General features: G+C 40.5%; 1 protein-coding gene and 1 non-coding gene across 4 annotated transcripts in view; both read left to right on the forward strand.

The window, feature by feature from the left end:
* ADAM17 (ADAM metallopeptidase domain 17) overlaps window positions 1–24,476 on the forward strand; it is a 67,992-nt gene that overhangs the window by 5,767 nt on the left and 37,749 nt on the right. The window contains exons 2-5 of one of the 3 annotated variants that reach the window (XM_055253850.2): window positions 7,157–7,289; window positions 14,031–14,161; window positions 14,936–15,024; window positions 23,588–23,756. In XM_055253850.2, the coding sequence (XP_055109825.2) occupies window positions 7,157–7,289; window positions 14,031–14,161; window positions 14,936–15,024; window positions 23,588–23,756 (522 nt within the window). Of the gene's footprint in view, window positions 1–7,156; window positions 7,290–14,030; window positions 14,162–14,935; window positions 15,025–23,587; window positions 23,757–24,476 lie in introns of those variants that run through there. The other 2 variants (XM_063623979.1, XM_055253851.2) reach the window with 2 other exon arrangements.
* LOC129468740 (small nucleolar RNA U13) lies at window positions 19,207–19,310 on the forward strand. The gene has a single exon (XR_008652816.2). It is a non-coding gene; the product is annotated as a small nucleolar RNA U13 (small nucleolar RNA).

The following is a 24,476-nucleotide window of genomic DNA, read 5'->3' on the forward strand; positions in this document are numbered from 1 at the left end:
CTGTGTGTTTTGGGGAGTGCTGAAGAGGAAGGCTCCTGTATCTTCAGCACAAACACAGTAAACACTTCACAGCAGTACTGGCTTATGTTTTCCATTTCCGATATCAGAAGTAGGAGCATGACACTGATAGTGTCATTTTGGGGGAGCTTTTTGTACTTCATGCAGCAGAGCAGTGAAGAGTGAGCTGAGTGCCTTGGGGTTCTGCAGTACACTCGCAAGTAGTAGTTTAGGAAAACGCAATTTGCTGCAAAAATAAAAGAAATTGATGTAAAAAATCCACAAGCTGGGCACAGTGGCTCCCGACTGTCATCTCAGCATTTTGGAAAGCTAAGGGAGAAGGATCACTTGAGCCCAGGAGTTTGAGACCAGCCTGGGCGACATGGCAAGACCTTGTCTCTACAAAAAAATAGATACAAAAATTAGCCAGGCACGGTGGCATGTGCCTGTGGTCCCAGCCACCTGGAGGATTGCTCATGCCCAGGAGGTTGAGGCTGCAGTGAGTGGTGATTGTGCCCTGCCCTCTAGCCTGAGCAACAGAGCGAGACCCTGTCTCAAAAACAAAACAAAAACCCACACATGTTTCCAGAACCTTCTCATATAACACTTTATTTACATTGTTCTTAAATACATTTGGGACAGGTACATACATACCACTATACATATGTGTATATATGTTGATATACACACAAAATTACATACATAATTTTTGTTTGTTTGTTTTTGAGACGGAGTCTCACTCCATCGCCTAGGCTGGAGTGCAGTGGCGTGATCTCAGCTCACTCACTGCAACCTCTGCTGCCCAGGTTCAAGCGATTCTCCTGCCTCAGCCTCCTGAGTAGCTGGGATTACAGGTGCCTGCCACTGCGCCTGGCTAATTTTTGTATTTTTAGTAGAGACTGGGTTTTACCATGTTGGCCAGGCTGGTCTTTTTTTTGAGACGGAGTCTCGCTCTGTCGCCCAGGCTGGAGTGCAGTGGCGCAATCTCTGCTCACTGCAAGCTCCGCCTCTCGGGTTCACGCCATTCTCCTGCCTCAGCCTCTCCGAGTAGCTGGGACTACAGGCGCCCGCCACCACGCCCGGCTAATTTTTTGTATTTTTAGTAGAGAGGGGGTTTCACTGTGGTCTCGATCTCCTGACCTTGTGATCCGCCCGCCTCGGCCTCCCAAAGTGCTGGGATTACAAGCGTGAGCCACCGCGCCCGGCCTGGCCAGGCTGGTCTTGAACTCCCACCCTTATGATCCACCCGCCTCGGCCTCCCAAAGTGCTGGGATTACAGGTGTGAGCCACTGTGCCCTGCCATATACATAATTTTTTAAAGTTTCACGATTAGTTTTAGCTTAAAAATGTCAGCTCTGGGCTTAATGAAGAAAATATGGGTATTCTTTATGTCAATACATTAAAGTCAGTGGCCATAAAAGCTTATCCCAGAGACAAAACAATTCAGATATAAGAGAACTGGGGGAGTGGAAGGTTTATCACATCTTCTGTAGGCAACTCCACAGCTACAACCAGAAGGCCAGTTTGTTACAGGCCTGAAAGCCCAGTTTTCTTTTTATTCTTCTTTGAAACCTTTAGAAGGAACAAAGTATTGGCTACTTTTTAACACTGATGTCAGTGTTAAGAATCTTGTGATAACATAGATTTACTCTCCCTGCTGAAAATCACTATATGGCTCATCAGTAACACAACTACAGACATGATGACTTAATGCAAAGGAAGTCCTATGTAAATGAGCAATGAAATTGCAACTATATATAAGGAACAAAATAGAATATGAAACTCCAGAATCTTTTGTTTTCATTTCTGTTTCTCCCAAGGCTCTGTCATTCAAAACTCCAGAATCTTTCAGCGTCCAATTGTCTCCTGATATCAGCCCCTCTCTTGTTTTTTTTTTTTTTTTTTTTTTTAAATCACAGTGAGCCACAACCTAGGAGTCTTTTAGTGGTTTCTACTTGGTTTGCTCTGCAGCCTACCAGCAGATTTCCTACATTCCAGTTTTGTTCCCCTCTAGCCCATTCTCCACTCTGCAGTCATAATGAAATTTCTTTCTTTTTTTTGGGATGGAGTCTCACTCTGTCACCTAGGTTGGAGTGCAGTGGCATGATCTTGGCTCACTGCCACCTTTGCCTCCTGGGTTCAAGCGATTCTCATGCCTTAGCCTCCCAAGTAGTTGAGATTATAGTCATCTGCTACCGCGCCCAGCTAATTTTGTATTTTTAGCAGAGACAGGGTTTTGCCACGTTGGCCAGGCTGGTCTCTAACTCCTGACCTCAAGTGATTGCCCACCTTGGCTTTCTCTCTCTCTTTTTTTTGGATTTTGAGACAGGATCTGGCCTCGTCGCCTAGGCTGGAGTGCAGTGGCACAATATCAGCTCATTGCAACCTCTGCCTCCTGAGCTCAAGCCATCCTCCCACCTCAGCCTCCTGAGCAGCTGGGACTGCAGGTGTACACCACCACGCCTGGCTGATTTTTGTATTTTATTTTATTTTATTTTATTTTATTTTATTTATTTTTTTGGTAGAGACGGGGTTTTGCTGTGTTGCCCAGGCTTGTCTTGAACTCCTGTGCTCAAGTGATCTGCCCATCTTGGCCTCCCAAGGTGCTGGGATGACAGGCATGAGCCACCACAGCTGGCCCATAATGAAATTTCTAACTTACAGCCATTGCCATTATCCAAAGCCCAGAATCCCTGATTTCCTTCCATAGCCCTTCGTGACCTGACCTGTGCCTGACTCTCCAGCCTCACACCTCCTATTCTCTCTGTACTGCTCTGCACTTCAGCCTCGTTGAGTTGCTTTCATGTCTTTAAGTGTGTTCTATTTTTTGTGGACTTAAGTATATGTTATGCCCCTGACTTAAGGCTCTCCTTTCTTTTCCTTCTCTGGGGTGCTGCCTCATCCTTTTGGTCTTCAAAACTGTTTCCCTGGGAAAACATCTTTGACTCAGCAGGCAGGGATCATGCCCCTGCTGTGTCTGTGCATAACTTTCTGCAGCTACTTCTGTCTTGGTCTGTGATGTACTTTATAATAATTTTGGTCTTTCGTCCAGTGTCACAATACTGGAAGTCTATTTCTTTTTCTCTGTGTTGTATCCTTAGTGCCTGAAAGGTAGGAGGTTCTCAATAAATATTTGTTGAATAATCAAGTAAATGGAGTCTGGTGGAAAAGAGAAAAAATAAGTGTAGAATGTGTGTGCAAGAAAGGAGGGGTAGGGGGATGAAAAAGATAACAAAAGCACATAACAAAACAACAAAAAGCAAAAACAACAAAAAATAAAAAGCAGATGACAAAAAAGATAAAAAAGTTAACAAAATGATTATTGCTGTGGCAACTTGTAGAAAGTGAGGAAGGTGCTCTCATTCTAGAGAGAAGTAGGCAGCCATTGTAGTTTTTTACAGAGAACATGGGCTGGGCTCTGTGGCTCACGCCTGTAATCCCAGCACTTTGGGAGGCTGAGGTGGGTGGATCACGAGGTCAAGAGATCAAGACCATCCTGGCCAACATGTTGAAACCCCATCTCTACTAAAAATACAAAAATTAGCTGGGCATGGTGGTGTGCACCTGTAGTCCCAGCTACTCGGGAGGCTGAGACAGGAGAATCGCTTGAACCCAGGAGGCGGAGGTTGCAGTGAGCTGAGATCACGCCACTGCATTCCAGCCTGGCAACAGTGAGACTCCACTTCAAAAAAAAAAAAAAAAAGAATATGGCCAGACACTGAGCTGAGATAGACAGTGTGGCAGTGTCTTTTATTAACTGTAATAAACTACTGTAAGAAGCAGGTGGTTTGTACTTAAGTTTATTGAGAGAATTGGATATGGATAAGAGATAAACTCTTGGGAAATGGGGAGAAATATAAATTCTGTTGGAAAGGCTGTAAAAAATTGAGATTACTAATGGTTAGAATTTTGGAAGTGAAGTGCAGTGAAATATTGAGTACCCGAGAGGTTACTTGTTAGTGAAAACACAATAGCAGTAGTACGTAGCTACAGTTTGGCTCCAAAGGAAGAAATGTTTTTACTATAGTTTGTAATGGCTTTAGAATCTCCAATTTGAGATATCCAGTTATTAAAAGAGAATCAATTACAGTTGAAATGCATTAGTTAAGTATTTTAAAGTGCTTTAGCAAGCTACATTTAAAAAGTGCTTATTATAGAAAATATACCCAGAATAACCAATGATGTTGTTGTCTTGTGCTTATTTTTTCTAGACCTATTTTTATACATAGTTAAGATTATACAATATGAATACTTCTGAAATCTATATTTAACATTATAACATGTATTTTTCCATGTTCTTTCTTTCTTCTTTTTTTTTCCTTTCTTACTTTTTTTTTTTTTTTTTTTGAGACAGGGTCTCATCCTGTCACCCAGGCTGGAGTGCGGTGGTGCTATCTTGGCTCACTGCAGCCTTGACCTCCTGGGCCCAAGCGATCCTCCTGCCTGAACCTTCTGAGTAGCAGAGACTACAAGCACATGCCACATGCCTGGCTAATTTTATTTTACTTTTTGGAGAGATGAGGGTCTCACTGTTTTGCCCAGGCTGGTCTCGAACTCCTTGGGTCAAGCAATTCTCTCACCTTGGCCTCCCAAAGTGCTGGGATTACAGGCGCAAGCCACTGCCCCTCAGCCCCATGTTCTTAAAAACCTTTTGTAAACGACATTTAAAATAGTTGCAGATTTTTTCCCGTCTTTGGAAGTGTTACAACATCCAACCATTTCACAGTTACTAATTTACCTTCATTCTGGTTTTTGTCCTTGAAAATAAGGCAAGGCTGAATAATGAACATCTTTGTGGCTAAAGTTTTTTTCTTTACTTTGAGTTTGTTTCCTTCCTTTAGCTTAGTTCAGTGGTTTTCTTTTTTCTTTTTCTTTCTTTTTTGAGATGGAGTCTCGCCTTTTTGCCCAGGCTGGAGAGTAGTGGTGTGATCTCAGCTCACTGCAACCTCCACCTCCCGGGTTCAAGCAGTTCTCCTGCCTCAGCCTACCGAGTAGCTGGGATTATAGGCGTCTGCTGCCATGCCCAGCTAATTTTTTGTATTTTTAGTAGAGACAGGGTTTTGCCATGTTGGCCAGGCTGGTCTTGAACTCCTGATCTCAGGTAATCCACCGCCTCGGCCTCCCAAAGTGCTGGGATTACAAGTGTGAGCCACCACGCCCAGCCAGTTCAGTGATTTTCATACTTGAATGTGTCAGCATCACCTGGAAACCTTGTTAAACACAGACTATTGGATCCCACTGGGTGGATTTCTGTTTGAGTAGGTTGAGGGGAGACCTGAGCATTTGCATTTTTAACAAATTCCCAGGTGATGATGATGCTGCTGGTTTGGGAACTACACTTTGAGAACTACTAGGCTATATTATTGACAATGAAACTATAATGTTGAGGTTAAGTTCCTAAGTCAGTAGGAGTGATTATGATCTTGAATGAAACTGAGTTCATGTACCAACCTGTATCAGGGAAATTGAAGAACTAAATGACCATATTGCATTTCAGCACTGAGAATTCGTGCAGTTTGTGAACATGTGAGTGCTGATGTGTGCAAGGTTTTTGATGAGGCAAGGATGTTGTAATGAATAAAACATAGCCCTTTTTGGCCTTTTTTTTTTTTTTTTTGAGATGGAGTCTTGCTCTGTGCTCTGTCGCCAGGCTGGAGTGCAGTGGCATGATCTGGGTTCACTGCAACTTCTGCCTCCCAGTTTCAAGCGATTCCCCTGCCTCAGACTCATGAATAGCTGGGACTACAGGCACCTGCCACCACGCCTGGCTAATTTTTTGTATTTTGGTAGAGACCGGGTTTCACCATGTTGGCCAAGATGGTCTCCATCTCATGACCTTGTGATCCCCCTGTCTTGGCCTCCCAAAGTGCTGGGATTACAGGCGTGAGCCACCGCGCCCAGCCTGGCCTTTTTTTTCCCCCCAGAGATGGAGTCTTGCTCTGTCACCCAGACTAGAGTGCAGTGGCACAATCTCAGCTCCCTGCAACCTCTGCCTCCCGGGTTCAAGCGATTCTCCTGCCTCAGACTCTCAAGTAGCTGGGATTACAGGTGTGTACCACCACGCCCGGCTAATTTTGTATTTTTAGTAGAGACAGGGTTTCACCATGTTAGTCAGGCTGGTCTGGAACTCCTGGCCTTAGGTGTTCCTTGGCCTCCCAAAGTGCTGGGATTACAGGTGTGAGCCACCATGCATGGCCTCATTTGGGAAACTTTTGATATCAGAATCTTAGGTTTTTCATTAGAGATTGTCAGATTCCATATTCCTCTGGAAGGTAAAGGCCTAATTGCTAGCATTCTGGAAGCCAGTTAGGGTAGGAGGGTAGGGTATTGGGTAGAGGATAAAGAAGGGGTTTGGGAAAGGCGGGGGGTGTCTCTTGGCAGTTGTGTGGTTAAATTGAGTTTTTGTTTTATTTAGTGATATGTGTTTTTTGGGTACATGTGATATTTTGATACCTGTATACAATGTGTAATGATCAAATCAGGGTGATTGGGATACCTATCATTTGAAACATCTTTTCTGTGTTAGGAATATTACAAGTCTTCTAGCTATTTTGAAGTATACAATAAATTGTTGAATATATTTTCTGTACTGTACTATCAAATATTAGAACTTACTAATCAAACTGTATTTTTGTAACCCTAACCACTTTCTCTTCATCTCCACCACTCCCACTTCCCTTCTCAGCCTCTGGTAACCACCATTCTGCTGTCTACCTCCACGAGATCCACTTTTTTAGCTTCCACACATGAGTGAGAGTCTTTCTTTTAAAACTGGTTTTGTGAGCATATTTAACATCAGTAGCAGTAAACTTGTATTTGAAGCTTCTGTTGCTGTATTTTGAGGACCTTCTAAGTCCATTGGAAGGATTTTGAATACCATAGTGTCTGCAGTGATATTTGTTGGAAGAAAGGGAAGGCATCAGTGCAAATACTTTTAGACAGTTTTTAAAGAGACTCAAGTCACCCAATTTGCCTTCTAAAAATCCTTCTGATTTTGGAAGAGGCAGCGGAGTTTCTTTTGATAAAAAATGACTTATAGTTTGTGCTTGGCACTTCCTAATGGATTACATCAGGAGAGATTGTCTGGCACTCTCATCTTAACGATATTGCAATTGATTATTAGGTTTAGATGCTAATACCTTTTTTACCTTTATTTCAGAGAAGCTTGATTCTTTGCTCTCAGACTACGATATTCTCTCTCTATCTAATATCCAGCAGCATTCGGTAAGAAAAAGAGATCTACAGACTTCAACACATGTAGAAACACTACTAACTTTTTCAGCTTTGAAAAGGTAATTTGAATTATTCATGGAATAATGTTGGGGCACTGGGGACTTGGTTTGGCAAAAACGAAAAAATAAGGGTATCTACTGAAATCTTGGGAAATTACATTTTAAAGATTTGTAATTAATATAATTACAGTCTGTTATATGTGATTTTCCAGTATAATACTTATTCTAAAATTCATACTGGGGCTGGGTGCCTTGGCTCACGCCTGTAATCCGAGCATTTGAGGGGGCCAAGTCGTGTGGATTGCTTGAGCTCAGGAGTTTGAGACCAGCCTGGGCAACATGGCAAAACCCCATCTCTACTAAAAGTACAAAAATTAGGCATGGTGACATGTGCCTGTAATCCCAGCTACTTGGGAGGCTGAGGCAGGAGAGTCGCTTGAACCAGGGAGGTGGAGGCTGCAGTGAGCCGAGATGGTGCCACTGTACTCCAGACTGGGCAACAGAATGAGACTCTGTCTCAAAAAAAAATAAATAAAATAAAATAAGATAAAATAATAAATAAAGTTCATACTGATGAGTATTTTTAAAAAAGTAGGTGTTGCAGAGGTCTTAATGATGGTAACGATGTTTAGAAAATTCTAACAGATAATTTTAATTAATTGAATGCTTATAAAACCTTTTGGTGCTACTTTAGAACCATCAATCATGTGCTAAATATTATCTTTATATATGAAGAGATAAAGATTTTGTTCAGGACCCCACAGCCTGGTGGTGAGCTGGGTCTAGAATTTACTGTTCTATTTATTTATTTAGCTAACTAGTTAGTTAGTTTCCAAGATTCTTTAATCTGCTTCATATTTATGTATTTTTAAAGACAGGGTCTTGCCATGTTGCCCAGGCTGATCTTGAACTCCTGGGCTCAGGTGGTCTTTCCATCTTGGCCTCCCAAAGTGCTGGGATTACAGGTGTGAGCCACCATGCCTGGCACAAATTTAATCTTCTTTCTACATTGAGTTCCTCTTACTTCTTAGCATAAATTGATGGATATGTTCTATTTCAGTAGTAATTTTAATATCACGTGTTGTTTTGCACATTGAAATATTAAATAATTGCAGGCCTCTTTTTCAAGTCTTTAGGAAGCTTTATTCAGTATCAAAAAAACAGACACATGGAGAATTGACTGAACTTTCTTTCTTCTTTTTTTTTTTTTTTTTTGAGAGTCTTGCTCTGTCCTCCAGGCTAGAGTGCAGTGGTGTGATCTTGGCTCACTGCAACCTCTGCCTCCTGGGTTCAAGCGATTCTTGTGCCTCAGCCTCTCGAGTAGCTGGGACTACAGGTGCATACCACCATGCCTGGGTAATTTTTGTTATTTTTAGTAGAGATGGGGTTTCACCATGTTGGCCAGGCTGGTCTTGAACTCCTCACCTCAAGTGATCCACCATCTCGGCATCCCAAAGTGCTGGGATTACAGACAGGAGCCACTGCACCTGGCCATCTTTATTCCTTATATAGGACAAGCCTTCTCAACTACGTTAAAAAATAAAAGGAATATGTGCATCTGGTTTAAAAAACAAGCCGTGGAGGATACGCAAAGTTTTTACTTCTAACTCAGTTACCCTTCTCAGACCCCCCAGATATGTGCATCTGGTTTAAAAAACAAGCCATGGAGTATACGCAAAGTTTTTACTTCTAACTCAGTTACCCTTCTCAGACTCAGAGAGGTTTCCTGTGTAAACTTCCAGTTTTTTTTGTTTTGTTTTGTTTTGTTTTTTTGAGACAGAGTTTTGCTGTCACCCAGACTGGAGTGTAATGGCATGATCTCAGCTCACTGAAGCCTCTACCTCCCGAGTTCAAGCGATTCTCCAGCCTCAGCCTCCCAAGTAGCTGGGATTACAGGCGCCCACTGCCACACTCAGCTAATTTTTGTATTTTTAGTAGAGACGAGGTTTCACCATGTTGGCCAGGATGGTCTTGAACTCCTGACCTCAGGTGATCCACCTGCCTCGGGCTCCCAATGTGCTGGGATTACAGGTGTGAGCCACCATGCCCAGCCCAAAATATTTTAATGCATATTTTTTGCCTATAGGTCTCTGTATGTGTGTGTATAGGTGATATAGATAGCATATTTACCTCACTTTAAGCAGCTGCATAAATATTCCTATTGCATAGAATTGTAACAACATACTAATACACTACAGATGGATATTGTTTAACCAAAGTGATTTTTTTAATATAACAAACAATGCTCTAGTGAGTGTCTTTGTAAATGTATACCTTGGTGAGGTGTTTTTATAGGATATATTCCTTGAAAGAGAATTATTGGGTCAAGGATATGTATACTATGTTTATTGATATTGCTGTTTCCTCCCAAAGAGATTTGACAAATTTATTCTTCCGGCAGCAATATATGAGTTTACCTGTTTCCTGTTATCTTTGCCAATACTAGGTTTATCAGCCTTTAACTTTCACCCCTCTAAAGGGCATGGTATTTTATAGTTGTTTTGATTTTCATTTTGTGTGACATTGAGCATCTTTTTATATATTTGTAAGTAATTTGTTTTATATTTCTATAAACTGCCTTTTTATATCTTTTGACTATTTTTCTATTGAATTTGTCTTTCTAACAACTGAATTGTAGCAGTGCTTAGTATATTAAGGAGATTGGTCCATTGTCATGTGGTTATTTTAGGCAAATTTTTAATGCAAATTATTTTAATTTTTCCTAGCTATTGCAATTATCCTTAGGTTATTTTTTAATGACTTCTTTTTATTAGATTTTATGTCAGAATATTACAGTATTGGTTATTAGCTTTCAGCTTACACCAAATTTGAGCAGATTGGTAATATTAATAGCTACAGTTAATCAGGTGCTTATTTTCTGTAATTTACTGGCATTTTACATAAGTTATCTCTAAAAGTGATTCCTTTTTTGAAGGAGCAAAAAAAAAATTAAGGCTTAGAGAGCTTAGTAACTTGCCCAAGATTACTCAGCTAGTAAATGACAGATACAAGATTTGAACAAAAGTTGGACTCCAAAACGTATGTTATTTCTGCTATACTGGTGGGCAGTTTGGTGAAGAAGTGGATATAGTAGCAAGAAATGAGTAGGAACAAAGGAAGAGTGAGGAAACTATAAAATGAAAAGAACTCAAAATTTAGCTTTTTGGGTTTCTTTGGATTTGAGGTGGCCTGTAGAATCCGTATTCTAGAGGCAAAAACTTCCATAGCCTTACATATTTCTCTTTCAAGTTTGGTAGATGACATTGATTCCTTAAGAAAACATTAAATCGTAGCCACTTGTTATCTTTTCTCTGTGTAAGAAAGCAGGGAAGTATGTAATTTATTTTACAAAGTTTCCATGCTAAATATTTAATGTCTATGGAATTTTATACCAGCTGTTTTACAATAGGTTATTTCCTTTAATCCCCAAAACCATTTTGGTTATTGTAAAATAACCATTTTACAATAGGTTATTTCCTTTAATCCCCAAAACGGTGATATTATTTCCGTTTGTAGATAAATACTTAGGATTCAAAGATTAAAGCCAAGGTCAGACAGTGAGTAAATGAAAGTAGGACTTAAGCCAAGTTTGTCAGACTCCAAAGCCCATACCCTTTCTTTTCTACCATATTGCATTATTAAAGTTTAAAACAAGAACAAAAACAAACTAAGATAGCTGAAATAATCAGTTTGTATCAGGGCTGAATTAACTCTATGAAACCACTCATTATTTGATGGCAAATGAGAAGATTCTGTTTTTCGATAGCAGTGGAGGGCAAAGTAATTTCAACCAAGATCATTGCATTAAATTTGGATGTAACTATTAGAGGTTGAAAAGGCATGGAAACACTGAGAGGTTGTATGAAGAGTCGAAGTAACTTAAGAAAAAAAGAAACTTGTTTAAAATTTGCCTTACAAGTTTCATTTCCTTTTTGTTATAAATCAAGAAATTGTCAGCCAGGTGCAGTGGCTCACGCCTGTAATCCCAGCACTTTGGGAGGCCGAGGTGGGTGGCTCATGAGGTCAGGAGATTGGGACCATCCTGGCTAACACGGTGAAATCCCGTCTCTACTAAAAATACAAAAAATTAGCCAGGCATGGTGGCGGGCGCCTGTAGTCCCAGCTACTTGAGAGGCTGAGGCAGGAGAATGAGGTGAACCCAGGAGGTGGAGCTTGCAGTGAGCCGAGATTGCGCCACTGCACTCCAGCCTGGGGGACAGAGTGAGACTCCATATCAAAAAAAAAAAAAAATCAAGAAATTATCTTATTTTTAAATAATGAAAAAGCTGCAGAGTATGTACTGTTTTGATACTTTTTTGATGTTGCCTGAATTTTTTGGAAAAAGTTAAATGTTTCTCCTAAAAGTGAAATATCTCAGATTATTTGAGAAGGTCTAGAACTGATAAAGAAATGAAAGTGATATACCTGACTAAATGGACCATTAAAAATGGTTAGGATAATAATGTTAATTCAAATTGGTTAGCTGGTCTTTAGTTACTGTAAATTCTTAAGTCAAAAGTCAGAAAGATAAAATGGTAAAGAAATCTGTAACAAAATGACTTCACATAATTTTGGGAGGATAATGTAAAAGAAATTTTGACATATTCTGTTGGAAGTTTTTTTTTTTTGAGACGGAGTCTCGCTCTGTCGCCCAGGCTGGAGTGCAGTGGCGCAATCTCGGCTCACTGCAAGCTCCGCCTCCCGGGTTCACGCCATTCTCCTGCCTCAGCCTCTCCGAGTAGCTGGGACTACAGGCGCCCGCCACCACGCCCGGCTAATTTTTTGTATTTTTAGTAGAGACAGGGTTTCACCGTGGTCTCCATCTCCTGACCTCGTGATCCGCCCGCCTTGGCCTCCCAAAGTGCTGGGATTACAAGCGTGAGCCACCGCGCCCGGCCTCTGTTGGAAGTTTTATAACTCAAAAGCTAATATTGGAAAATCAAAAAACATGAATTTTATCATCACTTGGTCTTTATCTTTAGAAAAGATTCTTAATGTAGCAAATGAAAAATGCAATTCTGCTAATTTCTTTCTGAAAAGCACATTAAGTAATGTTGCAACTGTTAGCTTTAAAACAAAATAATAAGACATTTATAGTAAGTATGCTTTTGAAAGTTCTCAGCATAACTGGAGGGAAAAATCATAACTGAGAATGTGTGGGAAGATATGTTTTAGGATAGCAGAAGAAAATGTTCCAAGGATTTATGAAATAACGTTCTATTGTCTTTTCCCTTTGACTATTAAAAAACCACAAGCAAACTAAAATTACCTTGTTATGCTCAAAAAGTTAAAAATATTTGTCGCCATGGAGATAGTCCCAGTCTAGATTTCTTTCCGGTAGTTTAAAGACTTTTGCAATCCCATGGGGAAGTAATATATTTTCAGTAGCACAGCTGACAAAATTTGTTTCTGTGGGTGAGATGAATAATATACCTTTCTTTGTCTTTGGTGTTCATGGACACATTGAAAGACTATAAATAATACTTGAGAAAGTCTTGCTCACCACTTCTAGTTTTCATGTAAGGATGGAAAATCATAGAAAACAAAAAGAATAGTAAGCCAATTAAAGCACTGGACTGAAACTCAACAAAAAGAATAGTAAGCCCACTAAAGAACTGGAGTGTATATCCCCTCCCCTTCCCCTCCCCTCCCCTTCCCCTCCCCTTCCCCTCCCCTCCCCTCCCCTCCCCTCCCCCTCCCCTTCCCTCCCCTTCCCCCCTCCTCCCCTCCCCTCCCCTCTTTTCCTGTCTCCTGGTGCTGATGGAGTCTGTATTCTAATGTCTGTCTTGGATACCTTGTATTTATTTTCCTAACTGTAATTGTGGATTACTTTTTTGCAAGATATGTTGTTTTGAGGAGGAAAAAAAGCATGAGTACTTTTTTTTTTTTTTTTTTTTGAGCCGGAGTGTCGCTCTGTCACCCAGGCTGGAGTGCAGTGGCGGGATCTTGGCTCACTGCAAGCTCCGCCTCCCGGGTTCACTCCATTCTCCTGCCTCAGCCTCCCAAGTAGCTGGGACTACAGGTGCCCGCCACTACGCCTGGCTAATTTTTTGTATTTTCAGTAGAGATGGGGTTTCACCATGTTAGCCAGGATGGTCTCAATCTCCTGACCTCGTGATCCGCCCAGCTCGGCCTCCCAGAGTGCTGGGATTAGAGGCGTGAGGCACCACGTGCGGCCGCATGAGTCCTTTTAAATATAGAAAGAAGCATTTATTAATTTTGCACAGCAATAAGAATTTTCTCGTAGTCCACCCAGCTTGATAGAGACAGCATAGTACCAGGGTTTGAAATAAACCAGGTTTATTTCCCAGTTTCACCTTTTACTAGCTGTGTAACTTTGAGTAGGATGATTAGCTTCCAACCCTCAATTTGTATTTGTGTGAAGTGGAGATAATAGATGCATAGTACCTAACACCAAGTAGGTGTTCAATAAATGGTATATAATAGGATTCGTTTTTAATAATATTTTTTTAAAATAATCAGGATTCCAACTTAACTACCCAGTTATGTGTGTTTCCTTATTCTTCAGTGTTTTCCAGGAGAGATGAATGTGTAAGTTCTTTGAATATATTTACCCTAGTGTGAGTTTATTGTGGTCTGCTGTTTTTATAGCTAAATAAATTAGTCTATTTGTCTTTACAGGAGATATATTTCTCTAGGTACCTAATAAGACTTTAGTTGTAACTTGCATAGTGTTTTATTAATGTCAACGCTTCTGGCTTTTTAAGAAAGTTTAATTATATGAAAATAAGACTTACAATTTGTGTGCTTAGAGTAAAATATGAATGCATTTTTCTTTAGGCATTTTAAATTATACCTGACATCAAGTACTGAACATTTTTCACAAAATTTCAAGGTCGTGGTGGTGGATGGTAAAAATGAAAGTGAGTACACTGTGAAATGGCAGGACTTCTTCACTGGACACGTGGTTGGTTAGTATGGAGCTTGTTGGTTTGCCCCTGTGTCAGGTGTATTAGGTCTCCAGATCTAACTTGATTGCGTATTCTTTTCTGGTGCAGGGTAGTGGGGACCGGGTGTCATAGAGGTGCTATTCTTTGACTGTTTTCTTTGAGGTATATAAGTTTAGAGGCGGGAATATTCTAATTGGAGGAAATCAGTATTATCTAAATGTCATACTAGCTGGCTGGTTTAATGATTAAAATTAAATTCTTCTTAAGTGATAGGAATTTAACCTTTCTTTTCATGAGTGACTGTAGGCTTTCTTTATGATATTTTAAACAGGGAAGCTTGGAGATGAAATACTTTGTGATCTATTATGTATGTATTTGAGAAAATCTGTCAAACAAGCAATTGCAGTTTACTTTTTGACTTTTTCTGCAATTAGAAAAAAAAAGTCATTGAAATCCACAAATAGTACAGTTCCTAGGCCTGTACATTCCAAATCATGCTTTCTGTCTCTCTTAGTTCTTCCTTTACCTAAAAGTAGATAAAATTATTCCAGAAGAAAGTCTTAGTAGTTTTGTTTGCTTTGGGAAAGGGATAGGTTTCAAGTGACTAAACTTGAGGCTACCCCTTAGGAAGTGAGATTATCTAGCTTCTTTCTGGGGCCTTTGTTTCTTGTTTTGCAGAGCTCTCACAGTACTGGGCAAATTCCACCCTGAAGGATTTAATTTTTATTGAGAGTAATGCATAGTTTCTTATCTGATGTAAGTATTTTTAAATAATAATTTTTTTTTTCTCTTAAGGTGAGCCTGACTCTAGGGTTCTAGCCCACATAAGAGATGATGATGTTATAATCAGAATCAACACAGATGGGGCCGAATATAACATAGAGGTAAATTTATATGTGAATTTTTTTTCAGTAGCTTATATCTCTGATTTTCAAAAAGCTGCTCAGTTCTGCAAAGATGAAAAGTAATTATACTTATTTCTTTCCTCTTTGTATTTGAAGTTTTTTACTAGGAAAGTAGATTTTTAAAAAAGCATAATCTCTAAGAAGCTGTGTTATGATATACCCTGTATTTCTACGTACCATAATTGAGAGAGGATAATAGGAAGAGAAAACTTTCCCTCCTGACTCATTTTTAAATTCTTTCTCAAATAATCAATAAATGTAAACATCCTCAGAAATGAAAGTGAAGTATTATTTTTCAATTTCTCTGTTTTTCTGCTAGACACACTGGAAATGGTAGATCAACGAAAGGTGATAGTTCATAGTCTGAGAAGTTAAAGAGGAAGCTAGGAAAGTCAGGCTGTGGTCACTCTTCCATTGAAAGAGTAGCAGTAGAAATCAAGACCACAGTGGCTGCATTGGTTAAGACACATATCTATCTGTCAGATACTGGTCTACAAAATAAGACGTTTACTACATAATTGTGAATTGAAGTTGGTTCTGTGTTTCTTGAAAAATGAGAAAACTCTGGGTAGTGGTGGTGATATCACTAAAATAAATCACCTGTGGGGAAACTGAGTAAGATTGGTCAAAATGAAATGTTCAGGTGTATCTGAGTGCTCAATAGGGGTAAAACAGTCTGTTGGAGCTATATGTACTATATATTTTAATTATATCCAAACTACATGACTGTTAGTCCTTTGACTATCCATTATTGTGAAAAAGAAACCTATGGCCTTGCAGTATGTTATAGTTTGTTAATGTTTACGCTATTTAATGTCAATGTTTTGAGGAGTCTAGCCTACCAAAAAGAGTCAGAAATTTAGTAGAAAGTAAAGGAACTAATATTATAAATGCATTCATTCTAAAATAGGCAAAGCATCACTGGAATGTCTTAAATTTGCTTGTTCTTTCAAATCAATTTATTTTTAAGAATACCTTTATTTTAAAATATATGCTCATTGCAAAATGCGGAAAATAGATTATCTGTACTTGGACAGATAACTACTATTGACATTTTGACAGACATCCTTCCAAATTTTTTTTTCTGTGTGTAAATACACAAATAAATATAGTCATACCCACTATTTTTTCCCGTAAAACTAGGACCATACAATATGTACAGTTTGTCTTCACATATTTTTCGTTTAACAATATGATTATGAACCTTTTCGTGTTAATATAGATCTAAATTAGGGTTTTTTTTTTTTTTTTTGAGACGGAGTTTCCCTCTTGTTGCCCAGGCTGGAGTGCAATGGTGCGATCTCGGCTCACCACAACCTCCACTTCCCGGGTTCAAGCGATTCTCCTGCCTCAGCCTCCCGAGTAGCTGGGATTATAGGCATGCTCCACCACACCCGGCTTATTTTGTATTTTTAGTAGAGACGGGGTTTCTCCATGTTGGTCAGGCTGGTCTTGAACTACTGACTTCAGGTGATTTGCCTGCCTTGGCCTCCCAAAGTGCTGGGATTACAGGTGTGAGCCACCACGCCCGGCCTAAATTAGGGTTCTTTTTTTTTTTTTTTTTTAATCCTATCACCAGGCTGGAGTGCAGTGGCGCAATCTTGGGTCACTGCAACCTCTGACTCCCTGGTTCAAGCGATTCTCCTGCCTCAGCCTCCCTAGTAGCTGGGATTACAGGCATGCACCACCACACCCAGCTAATTTTTGTATTTTTAGTAGAGATGAGGTTTCATCATGTTGGCCAGGATGGTGTTGATCTCCTGACCTTGTGATCCGCCTGCCTTGGCCTCCCAAAGTGCTGGGATTACAGGTGTGAGCCACTGCGCTGGGCCAATTAGGGTTTTTAATAAAGACTGCCTATTGGTCCATTGATACACTGCAACATTTATTTAACCAATCCCACTTCATGCCCAACTGTTTTGGGTGTTGTTTTTTTTTTTTTGAGATGGAGTCTTGCTCTGTCACCCAGGCTAGAGTACAGTGGTGTGATCTTGGCTCACTATAACCTCTGCCTCCCCGGTTCAGGCGATTCTCCTGCCTTAGCCTCCCAAGTAGCTGGGACTGCAGGCGTGTGCCACCATGTCCGGCTAATTTTTTTTTTTTTTTGAGATGGAGTATCACTCTGTCACTCAGGCTGGAGTGCACTGGCATGGTCTCAGCTCACTGCAACCTCTGGCTCCCGGGTTCAAGCGATTCTCCCACCTTAGTCCCTTGAGTAGCTGAGACTACAGGCACATGCCACCTCACCTGGCCAATTTTTGTATTTTTAGTAGAGACGGGGTTTCACCATGTTGGCCAGGATGGTCTCGATCTCCTGACCTCATGATCTGCCAACCTCGGCGTCCAAAAAGTGCTGGGATTATAGGCGTGAGCCACTGTGCCTGGCCTCAACTGTTTTGCTTCTAACTTTTGAAATAAAAGATACTGTAGTGAACAGCCTTGGGCACCCCTTTTGGTGCGTGTGTTTAGTTGGAATAGTCTAGATGATAGGGAATAGTCTGGAAAGTTAAATGAAGAAACTGTAGGAAGCTCTGTCTAGGCTGTGCGAGGGCTTCAGATAAACGCCCATAACTGAGTAGCTTAACACAAGCAAAGTTTTTTCTTACCCTCCTATGGCTTGATGTGGGTTAGGTGGTTCTCCTCTACTTTGTGGCTTTGACTTTTGGACACATGTCCTCTGTAGTTCTCACAGAAAGAAAACAGAGCTAGAGAATTATACAGGATATTAAGGGCAAGGCTTGGAAATGGCCTTCTGTTCAATACATTCTAGAACACTGTATCTCTGACCTGCTACAAAGGAGGTTGGGAAACGTAGTGGTAATTTGAGCTCAGAAAGAGAAAGCAGTGTGGTAAATGCACAGCATTGTTTTTGCTGCAGTACATATGTCTGCTTATTTCCTTAGAATAATTTATTCCTTTTCTTTTTTTTTTTTTTTGAGACTGAATCTCGCTCTGTTGCCAGGCTGGAGTGCAGTGGTGTGATCTCGGCTCACTGCAGTCTCTGCCTCCTGGGTTCAAGCCATTCTCCTGCCTCAGCCTCCCTAGTAGCTGGGATTACAGGCGCGCATCACCACACCCAGCTAATTTTTGTATTTTTGGTAGAGACGGGGTTTCACAATGTTGGCCAGGATGGTCTCGATCTCCTGATCTCATGATCTGCCAGCCTCGGCCTCTGAAAGTGCTGGGATGAAAGGCGTGAGCCACCGTGCCTGGCCAGTTTATTAATTCTTAAGCTAAGATGTGTGTCTTTAGGATCCAAGTTAAATTTGCTTAGATTACTTTTTTTTTTTTTTTTAAGACAGCATCTTGCCCTGTCACCCAGACTGGAGTGCAATGGCGCGATCTCGGCTCACCGCATCCTCCACCTCCCAGGTTAAAGTGATTCTCCTGCCTCAGTCCCTTGAGTAGCTGGGATTACAGGTGTGTGCCACCATGCCCCGTTAATTTTTGTATTGTTAGTAGAGATGGGGTTTCACTATGTTGGCCAGGCTGGTCTTGAACTCCTGACCTCATGATCTGCCCATCTCGGCCTCCCAAAGTGCTGAGATTACATGGCATGAGCCACCACGCCCAGCCAGATTACTCATTTTTTTCAAATACTTCCTTTTGGAAAAATAGGAATTCTGTTTCCATCCATAGCTTTGTTTCCCTAAGTACAAAAATGAGTATAACTAATATTTCATTATAAGATATTTATTTAGCCAGGCACAGTGGCTCACACTTGTAATCAGCACTTTGGGAGGCTGAGGTGGGTGGACTGCTTGAGCCCAGGAATTTGAGACCAGCCCAGGCAATACAGGGAGACCTTGTCTCTACTCCTCCACACACACACACACACACACACACACACACACACACACACACACACAATTAGCTGGGCGTGGTGGCACATGCCTGTGGTCTCAGCTACTCAGAATGCTGAGGTGGTAGGATCAGTTGAATTCGGAAGGCAGAGACTGCAGTGAGCTGAGATTGTACTGCTGCACTCCAGCCTGGGTGACAGAGCGAGACCCTATCTCACATACACACCACAAAGATGTTTACTTACAAGTATACTCATCAGATACCTTGAGGGACTTTTGCATGAAATTAATAATTTTTATTGAAAAAATGATTTATTACTTACAGGGGTGATTTTCATACTCTTTATAACTCTTTTTGATACTTTTATAGTGCATAAGTATGGTGATTGGCTGTTCACACACACGTATGAGATGTGCCACCCCAGAACCTTGTTACGATGTTAGCACATTACCAGTCTGACATGAAAAAAAAAATTCTTTACGCTTACCTTGATGTAAAAACATTGTGCATCTGCACTAAGATCTTAGGAATATAAGTGATCAGGAAGAAATATATATCTTATTTTTAACACATCATCATTAAATATTTTATTTATGACAGAGTCTTACTCGGTCACTCAGGGTGAAGTGCAGTGGTGCCATCATAGCTTATCGCAGCCTTGACCTCCTGGGCTCAAACAATCCCTGTCTTCTGCCTCCTGAATAGCTGGGACTACAGGTGCATGCCACCATCCCCAACTATTTTGTTAAATTTTTGTAGAGTGTATCAGATTTTTGATGAGGTCTCACTGTGTTGCCCAGGCTGATCTCAAATGTCTGGCTGTAAGCAATCCTCCTGCTTGGCTTCCCAGATTGCTGGGATCACAGGTGTGAGCCACTGTGTGCAGCCATTAAATATTTTAAACTGTCACTGACTTTACCATAGCTTACTATTTATATATATAATCCTGGGTTAAACTTGCATAGTGAGATAATATTTCCCCCAATTTTTATTTATTTGAGATGGAGTCTTGCTCTGTCGCCCAGGCTGGAGTGCAGTGGCACAATCTTGGCTCACTGCAATCTCCACCTCCCAAGCATTTCTCCTGCCTCAGCCTCCTAAGTAGCTGGGATTACAGGCACATGACACTGTGCCCGGCTAGTTTTTATATTTTTGGTAGAGACAAGATTTTGCCATGTTGGCCAGGCTGGTCTTGAACTCCTGGTCTCAGGTGATCCACCCGCATTGGCCTCCCAAGGTGCTGGGATTACAGGCATGAGCTGCCGCATCTGGCCTAATTTTTGTATTTTTAGTAGAGACGGGGTTTCACCATGTTAGCGAGGCTGGTCTTGAACTTCTGATCTTGTGATCTGCCCACCTCAGCCTCCCAAAGTGCTGGGATGACAGGCATGAGCCACCATGCTTGGCTTCCCCCAACTTCTAGTTTTGAAAATGTTCAGCTGGTGCAGTGGCTCATGCCTGTCATCCCAGCACTTTGGGAAGCTGAGATGGGTGGATCACTTCAGGCCAGGAGTTCGAGGCCAGCCTGGCCAACATGGTGAAACCTTGTCTCTACTACAAATACAAAAATTGGCCAGGCTTGGTGGCTTGCACCTGTAATCCCAACTGCTCGGGAGGACTAGGTGGGAGAATTGCTTGAACCTGGGAGACAGAGGTTGCAGTGAGCTGAGATCGCTCCACTGTACTCCAGTGTGGGTGACAGGGCGAAACTCTGTCTCAAAAAAAAAAAAAAGAAAATGTTCAAATCTACAGAAAGATTAAAAAGTACCCTGTGGCTACAGAAAGATAAAAAAAAAAAAAATACCCTGTAGCCCTTAAACAATTTCTAACATAATGTCATGTTAGCTTTCTCTCTTTTTTTCCTGAATCATATGAAAATCATTTGCAAACATCATGACCCTTCACCCCTAAATCCTTCTGTAATGCATCCCTAGGAATAAAGGCACTCTTTTCTATAGCTGTAATAAAAGTAACATACCTGAGAAAATGAAAAGAATTCTACAGTATTATCTAATAATCATGCCATAGTCAAAATCTCTAGTCATCCTCAAAATCTCCTTCATAGATTTTTTTTGGTTTTCCAATCCAGGGTCCAATCCAGTTTTCTGCCTTTTAGTCAATTACTCATCAAATGATTTTTTCCAGCAACTTACTAGTAATAATGGTAATAGGCTTAGCTTTTATTAATAACCACTTTTCTTTTGAAATCTTAATATAAAACTAGATTTATTACCTACATAATCTTCATAATCTTCAAGTTAGGTATTATCACTGCTTTACCTAATGAGGGAAGTTATGCTCAGGGTACTTGTCCAAGGCACATAGTGAGGTATGGTTGAGGTTTGAACTCAGATATATCTGATCCCAAAGCCAGCTGTCTTTTTCTGTGCTAGACTGACTATACTAGGAAACAATGAATGTGAACTTAGACATGTTTGACCCAAAAGAAAAAAAATTTCACTTCTATTCACAGGCTAAATGAGCTTTACTAAATATGGAAGATTCCTGTAGCCCAGAAGTTGGGTTAGTTAACTTCTGAGGTCTCTGCCAGCCCTGAAATTCTGTAACTATTGTTTCTTACATCTGCCTCATACATGGATTACCAAAGATGTATATGCATATAATATTTAACAGTTTTATTGAGATATAATTCACATACTATATTATTCACCCACTTAATGTATACAATTTTGTAGTTTTGTGTGTGTGTGTGTGTGTGTGTGTGTATTTTTGAGACAGAGTCTCACTCTGTCACCCAGGCTGGAGTGCAGTGGCACGATCACTGCAACCTCTGCCTCCTGGGTTCAAGTGATTCTGCTGCCTCAGCCTCTTGAGTAGCTGGGATTACAGGTGCCCACCACCATGCCCGGCTAATTTTTGTGTTTCAGTAGAGATGGGGTTTCACTGTGTTGGTCAGGCTGGTCTCGAACTCCTGGCCTCAAGTTATCCACCCACCATGGCCTCCCAAAGTGCTTTGATTACAGGCGTGGGCCATCGCGCCCGGCAGTTTTCGTATATTGATGGAGTTGTGCAAACACCACCACATTCAATTTTAGAACATTTTCATGACCTGAAAAAGAAACACTGTGTCCTTTAGCCGTACTTCCCTCTTCCTCCCTAACTCCTCCAGCTCTAGGCAACCGGGAATCTACTGTCAGTTTAGATTTGTCTGTTTGGGTCATCTCATATAAATGGAATTATATAATATGTGGTCTTTTGTGTGTGGCTTCTTTTTAATTTTTTAATTTTTTTGAGATGGAGTCTTGCTCTGTCACCCAGGCTGGAGTGCAGTGGCATGATCTCGGCTCACTGCAACTTATGCCTCCCGGGTTCAACTGATTCTCTTGCCTCAGCCTCTTGAGTAGCTGGGATTACAGGCGCCTGCCACCATGCCTGACTAATTTTTGTATTTTTTACTAGAGTTGGGGTTTCACTATGTTGGCCAGGCTGGTCTCAAACTCCTGACCTCAAGTGATCCGCCTGCCTCGGCCTCCCGAAGTGCTGGGATTACAGACGTGAGCCACCACGCCCAGACTGTGTGTGGCTTCTTTCACTTAGAATAATGTTTCCAAGGTTCATCTGTGTTGTAGCATGTATCTGTATCTTATTTATTTTTATTGCTGAATAATATTCCATTGTATGGATAAACTGCATTTTGTTTATTCATTGATTAGTTGTCGATGGACATTTGGCTTGTTTCCACTTTTCAGCTATTATTTACATTACTGCTTATGTTTTCATTTCTCTTGGTTATATACTAGGAGCAGAATTGCTGGGTCATATGGTAATTCTACTTTTAACCTTTGAGGACCTGCCAGACTGTTTTCTAAAGTGGTTTTACTATTTTACATTCTCATCAGCATATATGAGGGTTCTGGATTTCTCTACATCCTCATCAGTATTGTCTTTGATCATAGTCATCCTAGTGGGTATACAGGGGTGTCTCATTGTGGGTTTTTTTTTTCCTATTGGGGTTTCGATTTGCATTCCCCTGATGGAGATAAATATATATTTTGTGTGTCCCCACACACTGCCTGGTTCTGATGAGACCAGTGTTCTTACAGAGAATAACTTTGCTTTGAAACAAAACAAAACAGCCTTTTGACTTGGGTAACCTTTGGAGTATGTTAATTGTGATTTACTCTGTCCTTGTAACATTGTAAGTGGAGATTTTTTTAAAAAACTGCATTCGCTGAAACCAGTAATAAGGTTCAGACCTATTGTTGCAAGTTCTGAGTTTTCTTTCATATAAATGTTTGTTCTTTTGTGTGGATAAAACCTAACGTGGCAAAAAGGTGTCAAACACCTAAGTATTAAGGAAACTCTGAAAATGCTGCATGAACAGAAACCTTGTGCAATTTTCATTACTACAGCACCATCACCTATAACAGTGCCAGTATACAGTAGATATTACATAATATTTTTGAATGAATGAGTGGAAAATGATACGCATTTTTCTCTTCTGCATCCTCTGAAAGATTTCATAACGTGCAAAGTATGTAAGGCTTTATTTATATACAGATAAAATAATCAGAGTGTGTAATCCATGTATTTACTTACCAGCATAGAAACTCCATATGATTAAAAATTGAGATTATTTATTTTAATAACATGACTAATCAGTTTACTTAACCTAGAAATGAATGTTATCTAAGAACAAGCACAGAATGTTAGAAGAATTTAGTGTTTAGGAATTGTTATTGTTTTCCATCTCAGTCGTATATATTTTCTGTTTTAGCCACTTTGGAGATTTGTTAATGATACCAAAGACAAAAGAATGTTAGTTTATAAATCTGAAGATATCAAGAATGTTTCACGTTTGCAGTCTCCAAAAGTATGTGGTTATTTAAAAGTGGATAATGAAGAGTTGCTCCCAAAAGGGTTAGTAGACAGAGAACCACCTGAAGGTAAGGCTTAAAGAGTGTATTTCAAATAAGAAACAAACATATTACAATTGACTTCAGTAGGGGTGGTTGTTATTTGATAAAAAATAACATGATTGTCAGGTAACTGTAGTATTTGGCATGAAAATAAGAGTTTTGTTCCAGAAATTTTCATCTTCTTTTGTTTATAATGTAAGAGTTGAAAACTCTGGAAAATAATGGGAACAACAAAGATTAGACTTTAAAAAAGATTAGGGAAAAGGGAAATGGAGTGATCTGAGGGAAAATATTCTTGCAGATATTTAGAAATGATAATATGGTGGAAAGACAATCTTTAGAGTTTATAAGAAATTAATTGGTAGCAGGAAAGACCTATATATATACTGCTTAGAATACAAGAATATCCATCTTGGGACAGTCCATTTAGGGTCATTTAAAAAATAGAACCGTCTTGGAATTTTACTGCCCACAACACCTCTGGTTAGGTTTTTTGTTTTGTTTGCAGCATGATCTTGGCTCACTGCAACCTTTGACTTCCAGGTTCAAGTGATTCTCCTGCCTCAGCCTCCCGAGTAGCTGGGATTATAGGCACGTGCCACCAGGCCTGGCTAATTTTTGTATTTTTAGTGGAGATGGGGTTTCACCGTGTTGGTCAGGCTGTTCTCAAACTCCTGGCCTCAAGTGATCCACCCACCTCAGCCTCCCAAAGTGTTGGGATTACAGGCGTGCACCAACGTGCCCGGC

The sequence above is a fragment of the Symphalangus syndactylus genome, chromosome 18, assembly GCF_028878055.3.
Source record: "Symphalangus syndactylus isolate Jambi chromosome 18, NHGRI_mSymSyn1-v2.1_pri, whole genome shotgun sequence".
NCBI lineage: Eukaryota > Metazoa > Chordata > Mammalia > Primates > Hylobatidae > Symphalangus > Symphalangus syndactylus.